At 50.4% G+C, this 17,870-nt stretch overlaps 1 protein-coding gene across 5 annotated transcripts in view; it reads left to right on the forward strand.

Moving 5' to 3' along the window:
* Nucleotides 1–17,870, forward strand: part of RPH3AL (rabphilin 3A like (without C2 domains)) — a 158,134-nt gene that overhangs the window by 127,166 nt on the left and 13,098 nt on the right. For all 5 annotated transcript variants that reach the window (XM_081220050.1, XM_081220047.1, XM_081220048.1 and 2 more), the window contains one exon: nucleotides 4,360–4,534. In XM_081220050.1, coding sequence (XP_081076176.1) covers nucleotides 4,360–4,534 — 175 coding nt within the window. The remainder of the gene's footprint in view (nucleotides 1–4,359; nucleotides 4,535–17,870) is intronic.

Below are 17,870 nucleotides of genomic sequence, written 5' to 3' on the forward strand. Positions count from 1 at the left end.
ATTGGGTCACGCTCCAGCAAACAACCCACGGCTGCCAATTCAGTCATTCAGCCAGTGTTTACGGAGCACCTACTGTGTGTCAGGCATGTGCTAGGAGCTTAAAGATCCAGTGGTGAGCAGAGACGCCCTGGGCCTCCCTCCCAGCTGGTAGACTCTGGTGAGAGAGACAGACAAAAATAAAGGACCAGCTAAAAGGTGGAAGCAACCCAGTGTCCATCAGCGGATGAGTGGATAAAGAAAATGTGGTGTATACATAAAACGGAATATTATTCAGCCTCAAAAAAGGAAGAAAGTTCTGACACATGTTGATGAACCTTAAGGGTATTATGCTCAGTGAAATAACAAATACTGTATGTACGTCAAAAAGGCAAGTACTGTACAATTCCACTTAATTCGTAGACAGAAAGTAAAACAGTGGTCACCGGGGTTTGGGGGAGACGGGCATGGGGACTTGTTTAATGGGTAAAGTTTCAGTTTTACAAGATTAAAAGAGTTCTGGAAATGGGCTACCCAACAATGTGAGTGTACTTAACATACTGAACTGTACACTTAGAAATGGTTATGATGGTAAATTTTATAGTGTGTGTATTTTAACACAATTGAGAGTGTAATGTGGGGTCCCTGTCCTGAAGTCACTTAGTGCACCGCTGGGGATTTGACTTTTCTTCCTGAGGCCAGTCTGAGAATATACGTCATCATCTATGTATACATATCCCTTGACCCGGCAGTTTCACTCCTGGGAATATTTCCTAAGGCAGTAACCGACAGCCGTCTGATGACGGGTGTGACACAATGATGTTTGCAGCACTGTTCATAAGAGTGAAAAATTGGAAACAATTTAAACTCCCATCAGTGGAGGGTTGATTTAATTAAGTTTAATAAATCCAAACTATAGAACTATAGTTTCACGTGGAGACCGTTACTTATTAACACAGTACAACTGCTGTGATATATAGTTAAGTATCATATAATAGCATCTACATGACCCTATTCTTCCAAAAAGGAAGGAAGGAAAGGAGGGAGGGAGGAAAACTGAATTGTATATATGCCCAGGAAAGGGTGTAAGAAAATTCACAACACAGTGTTAAGCAGGGCTCTATCTGTGTGACCTTCCTCATTTTGCTTTTTTGTTATTGTCCTAATTTTGCATGGTATGTATGTATTTCTCAGGGGAAAAAAGGCAAAGCAACATCCATGGTGGGGGTCAGAGAGGCAGTGCAATGCGGTTCCTAAGCCCACCCAGACCCCACCGTTCATAGATGGCTTTCGAGAGCTTGCTTCACTTGGTACCCCCAAGGCCCAGACATGTTGGGGGCAGGAGTCTGGGATGCCCAGGGGAGGGCAGGCAAAGCCAGCACCAATGGATGCCCAGGCCTTCGCTTAGCAGAGGGAGGCCGAGTGAGCCCCTCACCAGCCCCCCATGGCCCTGGGCTTGGACACCTGGTCTCAGGAGCCACACAGCAGCTCTATAAGGACAGGGTAGCCTTGGTGGCGGCTGTTTGTGTTTATTTCCTCTCCCTATATGGCACTTCCCTGCCCTCTAGGCATCTAGACACTTAGCATCATCCATGATGGTGATGTCTGACCCGCTGAGGATTTACCCCCTGCTCAACCACAATCTAGCAAGCCCCTACTTCACATCTGTAAACTGTTGGGATGAGACTCTGGGAACCTTCAGTGTGGAGTAGAGGCCAATAGAATGGTAGGCTGGCCTTGGGCAAGTTGCTTAACTTGTCCGAGCCTCAGTTTTCCCATCTGGAAAGTGGGAATAATAATAGAGCTTCCTCAAGGAACTGTTATCACCAGATGCCTCTGGGAATGGGAAAGGAGACATTTTAATTTCGCACTTTGTGAATTTTAGATCATATGCATGTATTACTGATTCAAAGAAATAACTACATATCGTAGGAGGACTGCGAGAGGATCAGAAAGGGTTTTCCAAGGCAGCTCCAAGAAGCATTCATCTCTACATTATTCAAGAGCCACACACAAAAGCAGGCCCTTCTGCACAGGGAAGCTGGTGGGGAGGGCTGAGTGACTCGTGCCCAGGACAGTGTTTGGATTCAGTGGTCCTGTGCCTGGCACTCTGGAGCATAAGGAGGTGACTGCCATCTACTTGGAGAAATAGATACACCTCACTCCACGAGGGAACAGTAAGTGCTACACTTAAGGTTCTGCAGACCCATTACTAGGGTTGAGTTCCTCTAGGAAAACTTGCTGGGTAGGTTCCAAGTGGGAAGCACTGTCTGTCCTTTTGCTCTGTTGGAGAGCCCTGTGCACACTGGTATATTAAAGGCTCTGAGAAGTCCTGCAGTAACAGAGCTTGGTTTAACTTGGTGCTTCTTGAGGGACATGATGAAGAACTCTTCTTTTTTCTTTTCTTTCTTTCTTTCTTTTTTTTTTTGGCTTGGTCCCTGCTAACATCCCACAGATCCAGTTGCTGTAGAGGAGTTGGGGAGTGGGAAACACTGTCCTCTAGAGAATCAGGGCAGACTCTGGCCTTTTGATTTGATTTGGGTTTTTTAACATCTTTATTGGAGTGTAATTGCTTTACAATGGTGTGTCAGTTTCTGCTGTATAACAAAGCGAATCAGCTATACATATACATAGATCCCCATATCTCCTCCCTCTTGCGTCTCCCTCCCACCCTCCCTATCCCACCCCTCTAGGTGGTCACAAAGCTCCGAGCTGATCTCCCTGTGCTATGCGGCTGCTTCCCACTAGCCACATATTTTACATTCTGTCGTGTATATATGTCGATTCTACTCTCAGTTCGCCCCAGCTTCCCCCTCCCACCCCGTGTCCTCAAGTCCATTCTCTATGTCTACATCTTTATTCCTGCCCTGCAACTAGGTTCATCAGTACCATTTTTTTTTTTTAGATTCCATATATATGCGTTAGCATACGGTATTTGTTTTTCTCTTTCTTACTTCACTCTGTATGACAGACTCTAAGTCCATCCACCTCACTACAAATAACTCAATATCGTTTCTTTTTATGAATGAGTAATATTCCATTGTATATATGTGCCACATCTTCTTTATCCATTCATCTGTCGATGGACACTTGTCCTGACTTCCATGTCCTGACTATTGTAAATAGAGCTTCCATGTCCTGACTATTGTAAATAGAGCTGCAATGAACGTCGTGGTACATGGCTCTTTTTGAATTATGGTTTTCTCAGGATATATGCCCAGTAGTGGGATTGCTGGGTCATATGGTAGTTCTATTTGTAGTTTTTTAAGGAACCTCCATACTGTTCTCCATAGTGGCTGTACCAATTTACATTCCCACCAACAGTGCAAGAGGGTTCCCTTTTCTCCACCCTCTCCAGCATTTATTGTTTGTAGACTTTTTTTTTTTTTTTTTTTTTTTTTGCTGTACGCGGGCCTCTCACTGCCGCGGCCTCTCCCGTTGCGGAGCACAGGCTCCGGACACACAGGCTCCGCGGCATGGCTCGCGGGCCCAGCCGCTGCGCGGCACGTGGGATCTTCCGGGATAGGGGCACGAACCCGTGTCCCCTGCATCGGCAGGCGGACTCTCAACCACTGCGCCACCAGGGAAGCCCCATGTTTGTAGACTTTTTGATGATTGGCCTTTTGATTTTAAATTGTCCCTTTTGAGTAGGGGATTTGGTCCCCTGGTTGTAAAGCTGTGCACGTTTGCCAGATGACAGAGGAGGGTGACAGTGCCGATAGTGGGCACCCTGTCTGTCGAGTGGCTGCTCTGTGCCTGGCAGCAGGCTACGGGAATTTACATTCACTTGCAAGCCTGACCCTCATGGCCTCCCTGGGAGCTGGCACTGTTCCTGCCTTCCACCTACCGATGATAAAACTGAGGGTCACGAAGGTTGATGCGTCCAGATCTCCCAGCTGCGGGATGACAGATCAGGATTCAAACCCACACATCTGCTCTGAGCCACCAAGGCTTCCTCTTCTCAGAAAAGGTCGCCTCCTTCCTTCACATGCTCCCACTCGTCTTATAAATACCCTGAACACACTTCCTTCATCAGGAGAGAGATCACAGAGCACTTGGCGTTTTCGGAAGCAGGCGTTAAGGGTTCAGGAGCCTTACTGCACTCGCTGCTCTGAATTCTAATCTGTGGCTCTCACTAAACTCCGGGCCGTCTGTGCCCCCCACAGAGATAATCACATCCCGAGAAGCTCTCCAAGACCATGGTCAGTGCCAGGCCGTGGCTGGCCCAGCCCTTCCTCTGACCTCTTGCCCAGAGGGGAAGGGACAGGCCGGAGGACTGCAGTGGCCTCTTGGGCGCCTTCTGGGAGGCGGGGCCGGCTGGGAGCAGGGCACAGGGAGGACTGCTCTGCATCCTGGGCTCTGAGCAGATGTCTCCCCCTCCAGGTCTGGAAGAGGTCGGGGGCCTGGTTCTACAAAGGGATCCCCAAGTACATCCTGCCCCTGAAGACCGCCGGCCAGGCCGATCACCCCCACTTCCGACCATTGCCCATGGAGCCAGCAGAGCAAGAGCCCAGAAGTCCTGAGAGCAGCCGCGTCTACACGTGGGCCCGAGAGAGAGGTAAGTCCCCACTGCCCCCCTCTCCGGGATGGCAACCAACATCTGACCCATCAGCCAACCGAGCAGTGCCACACACACCAGGCCAGGGCCCACCACCCCTCCATGGGGCTCACACTGGTCTTTGTCCCTCTCTGTGCCCTTGGCTCCCCGCCTGCACCACGTGGGTGGCTGGTCCTCAGCAGGGTGCTTGCTTGCATCAGGAGGGTCCCCGGGGGGCCGTTTCACCAGCAAGCACTAATTTGGGGGCGGCAGTGCCATGGACAGCACTATGGATCTGTGCAGAAATGTGATGTCAGTTGAGGTTTTTTGCAAAGTATGAAAGTGCATCTTTCTAAGGCAGGTCTGTACCACGTCTTCTCAGTGCTTGTCTCTGTCTCAGGAAGGGGGACTCCTGGCTTCCCTGGTCTTAACAAGCAAAGTGACGGTGTGCCCAGGGCCCCTTGGTGTTTGTGGTGACTGCACTGATGTGGGTGTGTCCTAAGTGGCCACCATCAAAAGGGGAACGTGCCCCATGGGTCATGATAACAGTGCTTGGGGGGGGTGGACGGCTCTCCACTGCTTGCATGATGCTTTAGTGCTTGTGATTTTATTTTCAAAGTTCCTGGTCTCACAACAGACTCTGGAGGTGGACAGAACAGGTATTTTGTAGCCCCATTTTATAGATGAGTAGCCTGAGGCCCAGAAAAGAGGAGGGATTTTCTCAGTTCGGTGTGGCAGAGCTGGAACCAAAAGGTGGGGTCCTGCCCTTGGGGCTTTAGCTCCTTCTGCCCTGAAATGTCGGAGTTTCAGCCCAAGGCTCAGGGTCTGAGGGTCCTACATGAGACATGGCAGCCAGAGGGATGAGGGCTTATCCTGTTACTGGGGACGATGGACCCAAGAGAGTAGACATGGCAGCTGCTTCTGAGGGGCTCTCGAACACCTCCATGTTTGGATTATGACCTGGCATTTATCTTCATGTCATTTGGACTTTGGTTTTCTTGTTACAAAAGTAAGGCATGTTTATTAATACAGTTTTGAAAGTTGTCATATGATTTAGAGGTAAAAATCCCCCGTAGGTCAGCCCTTCCAGACATAACTGGCATTAACAGCTTGACGTCTGTTCTCCAGATACTTTTTCTCGGCATCACTCGGGTTTTTGCAGCCAGCCTTCCCGCCTAGTTCTCCTGGGCTCTGTTTGCCCTTCTAATTCCCATGAGTTCACCTTCCCTGCCATCACTGCCACAGAGCAGCCTCGGTGGGGACCACGGCAAGTGCAGGTGCAACCTGGGCAGTCAGGGGGCAGCGGGCGGCCGGCCGGAGGGGAGTCCCTTTTCCACCCTCAGCGCTGGGGCTTTCTCCTGCCCCAGCCCAGTTGGGGTGCATCTGTGTCCCTCAGACCGAGGGAAGAGATACAGCTGTGGAGGCTGAAGCTGGGGGACACTGGCGGGTCTAGAATGTTGTTTCCCGTAGATTGAGGAGGAGAGACCTTGAGGCCTCACCCCAAGGAGCCTCAGTGCCCTGTCTGCTCCAGCACCAGTGCGGCACACGTGAGCACGCGTGCGTGCACGCACACACGCACACACATTCCTAGGGAAGGGCAGGACCTTCTCTCGTCTCCTCCTCAGCCACGCAGACACACAGATGCCCTTTTAATTACGTGGGCAAGGAGGCCCGCGGCCCACACACTTGGAGTTGGCGCCGTTGTTAACTGACTTTGCAGTGAGGCCGGGCCAGGCAATGTGGAGGCCCCCCGACCCCGGTGTGAACTCGGCCTCCCTCTGCAGACTGGGTTGGAAGCCCCCCAGGCCCCCAGAGCATGAGGCCGCTGGAAAGTGGCTTCCCCCGCCATCTGCAGCCCCATCATCAGTGGTGCGGGGTGCCAGGCAGCAGGCTGGGGTCAGAGCTGTGGTCTGTGGTCCAGATCAGAGCCTGTCTGCTAAGCCTGGCCCTCGTAGCACCCCATTCAGCCCCAACTGAGCTTAGGCCAGACAGAAACAGAGTGACCAGCACTGGGGTGTGGGCTCCCCCAACCACGCTGGAAGCTATCTGCAGGCAGGGCCGTGCCTGTCCTGAACAGGCCGATTCCTCAGCACGTAGCATGGGAGAGGCACAAGGTAGATGCTTATTAGGTGATTGAGTGGAAGAATGAAGGAATGAACTACCCACCTGCTCCGGGATGTTTGAAAGGCCTATGGAGGGATTTTCATTAGGACCTCAGGCTCCCCTGTGTCAGGGGTCTGGTGGACAGCCCAGGAGGCTGTGAAAACCACCTTGCTCTCCTGAGGCAGCTCTCCTCCCGCGTCCCTGTCTCCAGGGCCAGCCGCACAGTCCCTGCTCCCTGATGTGGAAGCTGATCCTGACACCAGCTCCCTCTCTCTGACCACCCCCCGTCACCGGCCCCTGCCACACTCTCTCCTCTTTCTTTCACTCTCTCTCTCTCCCCACCACCTTCTTCTCTCCCTCGCTCCCTCTTGGGCAGGGACACCTGTGTCTCCCAGCTTCTCCCGCACCATCCCAGCTCACTTCACTTGGAACAGGAAGGGGAATCAATAGATAGAAGCCAAGAACTTTGCAGGCCACAGAGCAATCAAGTGAAATGTATTGATGTTTTTGGGGCAGGTCCCTTTTCTTCCTCCTTTAAATTGTCTTGGTTAATTTTTAATTACGTGAGCATACCTGATGAATTTTTAACAAGTTAAACAATTCAAAAGTCTATGAAGAATTAAAATCTCTCCTGCCATCATCTCCAAACCCCTTTCTCCCTATTCCTACCAACGTATACTTGATACAGGGTTATGTTTTCTTTTGTTTTTATTTTAACAACAAAAATAGCCTCTTACCCATAACTCTGCATGTTGCTTTTTTTCACTTAAAAGAATATCATGGGCATCCCTCCAGGTCAATAGATATATAGATTTTACTTTATTCTTTTTAATGACTGAGTAAAATCCCATCATATCATATATAGTGATTTAATTATTCACCTATTGATGGACATTCAAATGATTTCCGGCTTTTTGCCACTGCAGACAGTACTGAAACATCCTTATATGTATATGATGCTTCTATTTCCGTAGGGCAGGTTTCCAAAAACAGGTTGTGTGTTTTAAATTTCAATAGACATTACCAAACTATATTCTGAAAATGTTATAGTTTTTTGTTTTGGTTTTTTTTTTTGTCGGTACGCGGGCCTCTCACTGCCGTGGCCTCTCCCGTTGCGGAGCACAGGCTCCGGACGCGCAGGCCCAGCGGCCATGGCTCACGGGCCCAGCCACTCTGCGGCATGTGGGATCTTCCAAGACTGGGGCACGAACCCGTGTCCCCTGCATCAGCAGGTGGACTCCCAACCACTGCGCCACCAGGGAAGCCCTATAGTTTTTTGTTTGTTTGTTTGTTTGTTTGCGGTACACGGACCTCTCACTGTTGTGGCCTCTCCCGTTGCGGAGCACAGGCTCCGGATGTGCAGGCTCAGCGGCCATGGCTCACGGGCCCAGCCGCTCCGCAGCATGTGGGATCTTCCCGAACCGGGGCACGAACCCGTGTCCCCTGCATCGGCAGGTGGACTCTCAACCACTGCGCCAGGAGGGAAGCCCTGTTATAGTTTTTTATACTTATCTATACCTGCATCCTTGCCTGCCATGAATATTTTTGGTGTTTATCATTTTGGCCAGTAGGCTAGAAGAAAAATGATATTTCATTTTTCTAATTTGTACATTTGAACGTCTCTTCATGTCTTATTATTTATTGATTATTTAAGCTTCCTCTTTTTTTTTTTTTTTTTTTTTTTTTTGCGGTAGGCGGGCCTCTCACTGTTGTGGCCTTTCCCCTTGCGGAGCACAGGCTCCGGACGCACAGGCTCAGCGGCCATGGCTCACGGGCCTAGCCGCTCTGCGGCATGTGGGATCTTCCCAGACCGGGGCACGAACCCGTGTCCCCTGCATCGGCAGGCGGACTCTCAACCACTGCGCCACCAGGGAAGCCCCTAAGCTTCCTCTTTTAAAACTTGCCTGTTTAAACTCATTGCTCATTTTTTATTATATTGTTTATTTTCTCTTACTGATTTGTAGATGCTCCTTAGGGGTATTAAATGGGTTGCAAACCGTTTTCTCCTTGACTATATTTTGTTTGACTTTAGTGTTTACTTATAGTATTTCGCCAGTTAAAAACAATTTCTTTTCATTTTTGTGAAGTCAAGTATGTCTTTCTTTTGCTTTGTGGCTCATAAGTTTCCTATCTTGCTTTGAAATGTCTTCTTCTACAAGGTTAAAAAAAATCTGTTAAATAAAAAGTTTAAGTAGTATGAGAATAAAAGGAAATACTTAAATAGGATGAAATTACCCAAAAACAGAAATGTAACACCAAATATCATATTAACTGATAAAGCACTGAAGCCATGTTCTATCAAAACACAAGTGAAGAATACCATCATTCAACAGTATTCTGTAGTATTTAACTAATGTAACAAGGCAAGAAAATAAAATAATCTGTCACTATTGGAAAAGAAAAAATTCTCTTATTTGCAGGTGATGTAGTTGTATACCAAGAAAACCCAAGAGGGTCTACTAAAACAACCCACCAGGATTAATAAGAGAATTTGAGAAGTGACAGGACACAAAGTAAATCAATAGTTCACACCAAAAAATCAACAGTTTTACTCTATACTGACTAATTAGAACTGGAAAAATCCATTCATAATTGCAACAAAAATTGTAAAATGCCCAGAAACAAATTTTAAAAAAGAATTATAGGTCAAACATGGAGAAAATTATAGAATCTTATCAAAGGACACACAACGGAATAATACTCAGCCATAAAAAAGAATAATGAAATAATGCCATTTGCAGCAACATGGATGGACTTAGAGGTTATCATACTAAGTGAAGTAAGTCAGACAAAGATAAATATCATATGATATCACTTATATGTGGAATCTTAAAAAATGATACAAATGAACTTATTTACAAAACAGAAATAGACTCACAGACATAGAAAACAAACTTATAGTTGCCAAGGGGGAAAAGGAGGGGAGGGATAAATTGGGGATTTGGGTTTAACAAATACACACTACTGTATGTAAACTAGATAAACAAGGACCTACTGTATAGCATAGGAAACTATATTTGATATCTTGTAATAACCTATAATGGAAAAGAATCTGAAAAAGAGTGTGTGTGTGTGTGTGTGTGTGTGTGTGTGTATAACTGAATCAGTTTGCTGTACACATAAAACATTGTAAATCGGCTGTACTTCAATTTTTTTTTAAAGTTACTATAGTCAAGAGAAACAGTGTAGTATTGTCACCAGAATAAATAGAATATTTATATAGATAAGTGGAACAGAATAGAAAAATAATAGACCTAAGGATGTATGGAAGCTAAACATAGGTAGCTTTTCAGTTCAATGGGAAAATAACTGGTTTATTTATCAACCAGGGCTAGCATAATTAGATTTCCATCCCATTCCATCTGTATCCAGAAACACACTGCAGACAGATTAAAGATCTAAATGTTAGAAATAACACAGTGAACGTATTAGAGAAAGATTAGAAGTGTTTCTTTCCTCTGTGTCAAACTCAGAGATACGGTGGCGCCTACAGGACAGGTAGGCTGACTACCTGAGTTGGCTATGCTCTCTCTCCTGTGGACACTGGGTGTTGACTTTGGTCCAGGATTTGCATGCAGACCCCTTGGTGGGCCCCCTACAAGCTTGCTCATAGCAGGACATTCATTCTTTCTCCAGGATGGGGTAGGGAAACAGTGTGACCTGAGTTCCTCCTGTGACGACCCTGGGTCTGACCTGGCTGCCTCTGGGGAAAGGGCTCCACCCTCCCACCCAATCAATCCAACTGGACTGCGTGCTCCACGCTACTTTCCCTTGGCAGGTCGTCGCTCCAAGTTTATGGCAGCAATAAATATAGTCAGTTTTTGTGTACTCCCAGGCCTCTTTGTTCCCTTGTGAAATATAAGGTGTAAATAGTGGAACCAGTACTGTGGGCTCTTAGGTCTTCATCTCTTTCGAGTTGGACCCACCCCTTCTGCAGGCATCTTTCCTCTCAGCTGGATTCCCACCCTCGGGCAGTGTGTGGAAAGATATTTGCTGGGTGTAGGGATATTAATCTGGCATATTTGGGTAATAAGAGATTACATTTTTTTCTCATATACTTTTCTTTTTTTCTTTTTTTGGCTGCGTTGGGTCTTTGTTGCTGCACAGGGGCTTTCTCTAGTTGCAGCCAGCGGGGGCTACTCTTTGTTGCTGTGTGCAGGCTTCTCGTCGCAGTGGCTTCCCTTGTTGTGGAGCACGGGCTCTAGGCACGCGGGCTTCAGTAGTTGTGGCTCGTGGGCTCTAGAGCGCAGGCTCAGTAGTTGTGGCGCACGGGCTTAGTTGCTCCGCAGCATGTGGGATCTTCTAACACCAGGGCTCGAACCTGTGTCCCCTGCATTGGCAGGCAGACTCTTAACCACTGTGCCACCAGGGAAGCCCTTCTCATATACTTGAAAGCTTAGAGGAGGCAACTGCAGCTTTGGTTCAGCAGCTCAGTGAGGTCAGGACAGATGTCTTGATATTTCTTGCTCTTTCCCTCATGGTCACAAGATAATTGCTACAGTTCCAGCCATCACTATAAGGAAAAGAAGAAAGTTGAAAGAGGAGGCTGGAAAATTAAGCTTTTCCCTTCTGCAGCCTTGCATTATCATAGAAGCAGGCTGGTACTTATGCTGGAGGAGCCTGATGCCCTATTGATGGAGAGCTGAATTGATCTGACTGAAGTCGTTACATGTGGCAGTTTTTCTCAGATAGGATTTTGTGCTTCTCTGCCTCCAAGGCCGAGGACACTTAATGTGATGGCGCTTATTTTCTTCAGCCTCCAGTGCTGTGACTGGGAGATAGCACTGCCCTGGGTCTGCTCTGTGGCTGGCCTGCCCCGCCTTTCCCAGCTGTGGCTGTACACCTGGGATGGGATGGGGGCAGCGCTGAAGCCCCAAGTCTCGGGTCCATACAGTGCTCCGGGGGTATTTTAGGATGTGTGTCCTTTTCTCAGATGGGAGCCAGAGAGCCGAGGTTCCTAGGAGACCGACTCCTGGATCTGTGAGGCTTTGCTGTATTCACCTCTATTAGGGAGCCTGGGGCCAGGCAGGGGTTGGGGACCGGGGGCCCATCGCCATCTAAAGCTTTCGTCACTGCCCTGTGGACTGGCCAGACCAGGGAGGCCTTTCCATTCTGCCCGGCCCGCTAGACCCCAAAAAGCCCCAGCTGAGCACAGGCAGGTGCCCTGAGCGCCCAGTAGCCACGAGGCAAACTCCCTTTCCCCTCCCCACTGAGGCCCGGGTGCAATCCCTCCCCAGGACCCTCCACAGGAACCCTCCCTCCTCCCACCCTCCGTCATCCCCCTGAGCAGAGCACAGGCTTCCTGGGTGGAACTGAACAGAATGACACACTGGTCACTTCAAGGTCTGTTCTGGAAAAGTACTTTGAGGTTTTGGATTTTTTCCAGCTGGGTTGTTTTAAGAAAAATCAGAGTTTCATTATCACTTTATTGGTTCACTAGGTTTTATACAAAAATTTTTTTTAAATCCTGCACTGTGGTTCTGTTTGCAGTCCAGTGAAAGCAAGCTTCGAGGTTGTTTGGGTTAAGCAGTCTGGTTCAGCTCAGCTGCAAATGTTTTCCTGGGGCCGCCCTTCCGGAATGAACCCTCAGCCAGCCTTCCCGCCCCTACGCCGCCATCTCCTGTCCCCCTGGAGAAGCCGAGTCATTGGTACTGCATTGGCCTCAGCCAGAGCTCCTTGACTCTCAGCCATTATCTCATCTGATGCTCAGAACAGCCTATGGGGCAGCTAAGGACATGAAATTGACTCTAAGTGATGGATGAGGGGTGGGATGTCTGCCCAAGGTCACATAGGCTGCAGCTAAGAGGGCCTGGGATCCAGGCTTCTGAATCCCAGCCCACTCTCCTCCCCTCTGAGTGTAGCTCGGAGTAAAGCTCTTGCCCAAATCGCCACACACACTGGCTTTCCCCTTTCGGACTTGGTTCAAGGGTTTTCGGTTGCCAGGCTGCTGAGGAAGTTCTGCCAGAAGCAGGGATGGAGAGTTAGGCTTTCGAGGCCTGTGGGGATGGGGGGATATGGCAGCATCTTCTTCTGCTTCTCAGGGAACTCTTGGATCAGCTCCATTCCCCAGCCTCTGCCCGTCCAGCAGCTGGTACTCAGCTGCAAGTCTGCATGCCCTTCAGTCTCAGCCTCTGCCCCCACTCTCAGGACCCATGTCCACACTTGGGGAGGACATGATTGGCCCAACTCCCTCCTGCTCAGGATGCCCTTTATGCATCAAGCCTGTAACCTGTCAGACATTAGAGATGGTGTGGCCCGTTACGCCCAATTGAGGCTGCTTTCCCCAAAAGCAGAGCTGGGACAGCAGGGAGAAATTTGTATCTCTTGCTCAATAACCACTGAATCACAGAATTGGGTGTTTTGTATCCTACAAGGCAGTGAGCTCCCTGTCACTGGGAGCATTCAAGCAGCGGCTGGATATTATAGTAGGGATACCATGGCTCAGAAACTGGGGGAAGCTTACTATGGGGCTTGTTACTATGTATCCAGAGTTATGACCCCATGTTGTGACCAGGGCTGGGGGGATGGGGACACAGTCTATGGCCCAAGATTGAGAAAGCCACATGGCTTTGAACCCGAGACCTCTGTCTCGTTAGCACAGAGCTGCAGCCGACTGAGCTAATCAGCAGTTTCGCGGCAGCCGTTTTTCCATCAAACGCATATGCTGTTTCCTGACTTCTTAACGCAGCATGCTATTTATACCAGTACATCCATTCATTCTTAATGAGCCACGGTTGTGGATTGTAAAATGTTTTATTTTCAGACAGGATTGCTCACTGCCCAGAGCCGGTTGGTGCTATGCCGCCTTCCTTCTTTCTCTGTTCCTGAGACATGAGTGTTTTGGAAGCTCCTCGGGGCGCTCAGCTGCCCTCTCCCCCACTCCCTACTCACCCCCAGTGTTTCCCCAGCAGACTCAGGACTTGCCGTTTCTATCACACCAGGCTGGACGTGGTACATGAACTCCCTGCAGCCTTCAGAGCAGCTGGGAGTGTGTGTTGTAGGGGGCAGGCGGGGGGCAGGCTGGCCAAGGCTTGGAGGAGGAGGCAGTGTAGAGCAGGAGGGCTTCATCGTTTGGAGGTGGGACGCCATCTGTCCTGGGTGGGTTGGACGTTTGCCGGCATTACAGGTCGCAAACTGATGGAACAGTGACTCGATCCGACTCACTGCTTTAAATTCATTGACAACTTTTTTAAAGGTAGAGAATGTTCATTAAAAAGAATATGGAGGGGCTTCCCTGGTGGCGCAGTGGTTGAGAGTCTGCCTGCCGATGCAGGGGACACGGGTTCGTGCCCCGGTCCGGGAAGATCCCACATGCCGCGGAGCGGCTGGGCCCGTGAGCCATGGCCGCTGAGCCTGCGCGTCTGGAGCCTGTGCTCCGCAACGGGAGAGGCCACAACTGTGAGAGGCCCGCGTACCGCAAAAAAAAAAAAAAAAAAAGAATATGGAGTTCTGTCTTCTTTTTTGAAAATCAGAAGGTCTGGCATACTGCCCCTCCCTGGAAAAATTGGACAGGCTAAGTGGCAGCTTCCCCCTTCACACAGGCCTTGCAGTCTCTGGTTTGCTGCAGTCCCCACCCCTCCCTGTTGTCTCTCACGCTCTTTGATCATCACTCTTGCTGGGTTATTAAGGAGAAAGTGAAATAGCTCTTGTTTCCACATCCCAGTGAAAGAGAGAGACTAGAAGTTAGACCAACAGGGACACCTGTTGCAAAAACAGTGGGCACACGTCTCTGTGGAAGTGAAGGCTTCTCATATCCAGCCCACCTCACTCACTGACCCTTCACCTGACCAGTGGGAGACAGGAGCCTGACCATGGCACACCTGGGCGTCCTTTCTCCTCCCCTGACCCCACAAATCCCGCCCACGGTGGTTCTGTGCCTTCTGTGGAGGTGACCCACCACTGTCGCCCCCAGGGCCTTGCAGAGCTCCTGTGTTTTCATAGGGGATCCCCGGGCAGGAAAACTTTAGTTTTTTAAAGTCCTTCTTCCTCTCTGGACCTTGGTTTCCCCATGAGAAGGATGGGGATGACGAGGACTGAGACAGAGAGTCCGTTCTCTTCCAGCTTTCATATCTCATGGTTCCAAATCCAAGGGGATGAGACTTTATGGAGGAATTTCTGACAGGTGGTAAAGCAGCTCCCAGACTGTACATTGAGGCTGCGTCTACCGGAAAGACCAGCCCCATTTCAGCAGTGGCCCCGTCTCACTCACTCACTCACTCACTCACTCACTCACTCACTCACTCACACACACACACACACACACACACACACACACACACACACTCCGGGTATATGCTGCCAGTGAAATCCCATCCCCCTCCCCCCACCCCGTGCCCTGTGTTTGTGGTAACCGGTCACTAAGCGCTTATGAACTTCCTGAGTCTTCCTTTCACGGTCCTGTCCCCGAGATTGTCCCTAATGCTTCATTATCACCTTCCCTGTCTCAGTTCGTCTTACACACTGCATGGGTTCTAGAGTCCTGGGCAGCTGGAAGTACCTGGGCTTTTTTAATGTATAAATATAATAGAAACCACCAAATACACACACAGATGTGAACCAGACAGGACTGCTCAGAGAGGAGGGAGGAGAGGCTGCTTTTGAACCACCTGAGGAGGGTGCTGTGTGTCCAGCCCGGCACCCTGAAGGCCATTGACCCCGGTCTTCATGGTGTAGGTCTGCTGTTTGGGTCCAAAAAATAAATAAACAAAAACAAGTCATAGCTGGACCATCCTGTCTGTGGCTCCCACTAGCTGTTTAGGGATGGGAATGCCATCCATCCCACTGGGGGCAGGAGAGGGGGTGGTGGTGCTGAGTTGCCCGAGCCCACTGTGAGCCCCGCTTGGGCAAACACTGACAGTCAGTCTTCTATGCGGCCACCGTTCTTCCAGGCTCAGCTGAGGGCCTGGGTGCCGCTTGCCCGTTGGTCTGTGCAGGTGAAAGAGGCAGGTCTCAGGCTTCAGCTGCCGTGGACCGCAGCCCATGCCAGGCTCTGTGCATTTGTGTAACCCCCCCGACACCGGTGCTGGGGGTACTACTGTCGTCCCAGTTTACAGAAGAGGAAACTAAGGCAGATAATTTACATGGGGATGTCGGCGTGCGCACAATGAGAAATCCCCATGGTGTTCGGGAAACTTTGCCCTTTTCCCTAGTCTCAGGGAAGCAGAGGCCTGGCCCTGTCTTGCGTGGCTGGGTTTTGAAAGAGAAGCCCACGCGTTACTAATTTGTCGTGACCTTCGGAGCCCTTGGTGAAGGGCTAGCTCGGTGCCGGCGTGTGTGAAGGGAGGGGCCACCCCCAGAATAGAAGCCCTGAGCTTCCAGGAGCCACCGTTGTCCCCACTGCTGCGCCCCACCCCTGCCCCCTGCAGCCCTCTTGCCTGTCCTGGGCATCTTCGCTGGCCTGGGGGTTGATTTTCCAAGAGCAGGAGGCCCTCATTAGCCACACCACAGAGGTCAGGGGCATGGCTTTCGCTTCTAATTTGTCCCAACCCGATGACAGCCTCAGCTGATTGGATGACTCCAGCTTCAAGATAAGGTCTTGGGACTCCTTGCCCCCTGCCAACCCTGCAATCCGCCATCTGAGCTGAACTGGGGAAACAGGCCCCACCCCCAGGCAGCCCGGCTTCAGCTGAGCAGATGACTGCAGAACTCTCGCCACGTGCAATACAGCACACCCCTCTCCAGCCACTCACCTGCCTCGCCGTGTGGACCTGCAGCTTAATTCCGCCCACTCTAGATTTCTCGGCCTTTGGGGACCTGGTGAAGTGAATTAATCTGGGCCCGCCTGCCCTATCTGACTCCAACAAAGCCCTCGGAGATAACGGTGCTGATTCCACTCAGCTCAGCAGTCCTCTCCCCAGGCCTCTTGTCCATCACGGGGTGGAGGCCGGCCCCACGGATGGGGCCAGGATGATTTCCGCTCGCTGGTCCAGGAGTGGCGGCAGAGGCTGGGAGAAGCTGTCTGTCCGGTGATCTCCATACAGGAAGGAGGGGCCAGGCCGCCCCTGCCTCAGTTACTCCTGGGGTCCACATGGAGTCCAAGCAAAGCTGGCAGCCCAGCCCCCCACCTAGGCTCTGAGATCAGATGCCATGGGCCTGAGCAGGGACTGAGATTCCAGCCCTGGTGAAGGAACCTGAGGGATACACCTTGAGGCCAGACTCTGAGGGGACGTGATAGACAGAGACAGAGGCGGAGACCCAGAGACAGATGGATAGACATGTGCAGAGACTGGAGAGTGAGAGAAACCGACCAAAACAGAAATAGGGATCAAGAGACAAACCCAAGAAGACTCAAAACACACAGGGACACAGAGACACACAAGAGAGGGAAAGAAAGACAAGAGAAGCAAAGGCAGAGAGACAGCTTTTTTTTAAACCATCAACAAGAGAGGCACAAAGAGATGAAGTCAAAGACAAAGGCACAGAGACCGAAAGAAGGACAGAGAGAGAGCACTGACGTCATGGAGTGGATGAAGATGCGTTTTGCATCCCAGCAAACGAACTGTCAGGAACTGTATGCACCCACTTTGCTTCATCTCTGCCACAGATCAGAAGCAATAACCTGCCAGAGAGAAATAGTGCAGAGCACATCCAAGCCAGACCAGCCCCTCGTCCCCTAGGCGCCTGAGTCTGGAGCCTTCCTTTTGAGCCTATCCTGGCCCTGGAGAAGCCCACCACCTGGCCGTTGCGTTTCCTGTTCTCTGTCAGGGATGCCTGGCACACCCCAGTCCCAGCATTTCTACCTGCCAAAATCATGACCATCTTTAAATTCCACCCCTTCCAGGAAGTCCTTCCTGGCTTCTCCTTTCCCTGAACACTCTCCACCTCCCCTACAGAGTATCATGTTCTCTCTGGAAGGAGCTGTTCTTATCTTCCATCCGTCCATCTCTCATTCCATCTGGAGCTCCTCCAGCCAGGGCAGGACCACAGGATTTCAGTGCTGGCGACCATATCACCATTGATCTGAAGATTCGCCTTCAGTATCTGGTACCTCCTGTCTGTCTGCAAGCCCCAAGGAGGAAATTAATTAAAATCAATGGCAAATGAATAAGTAAGCATAGGAAACCCTCCACTCCCCAACTCTAAATTCCTGGCCTGGTCTGTGCTGTCCCTGCTGAGGTCCCAGGTGGCAGCCTGGAAGGGGGACCAAGGAAGGAGAGCTTCCGGGTCCCACTCCCTCACCCCTCCTTCTGTGGTGGTCCTGTGACTATCCCCACCTCAGAGATGAGGAAATGAGGCCCAGGGTGATCAGGCAGCT

The sequence above is a fragment of the Mesoplodon bidens genome, assembly GCF_964165515.1.
Source record: "Mesoplodon bidens genome assembly, chromosome: 19".
Lineage (NCBI taxonomy): Eukaryota > Metazoa > Chordata > Mammalia > Artiodactyla > Ziphiidae > Mesoplodon > Mesoplodon bidens.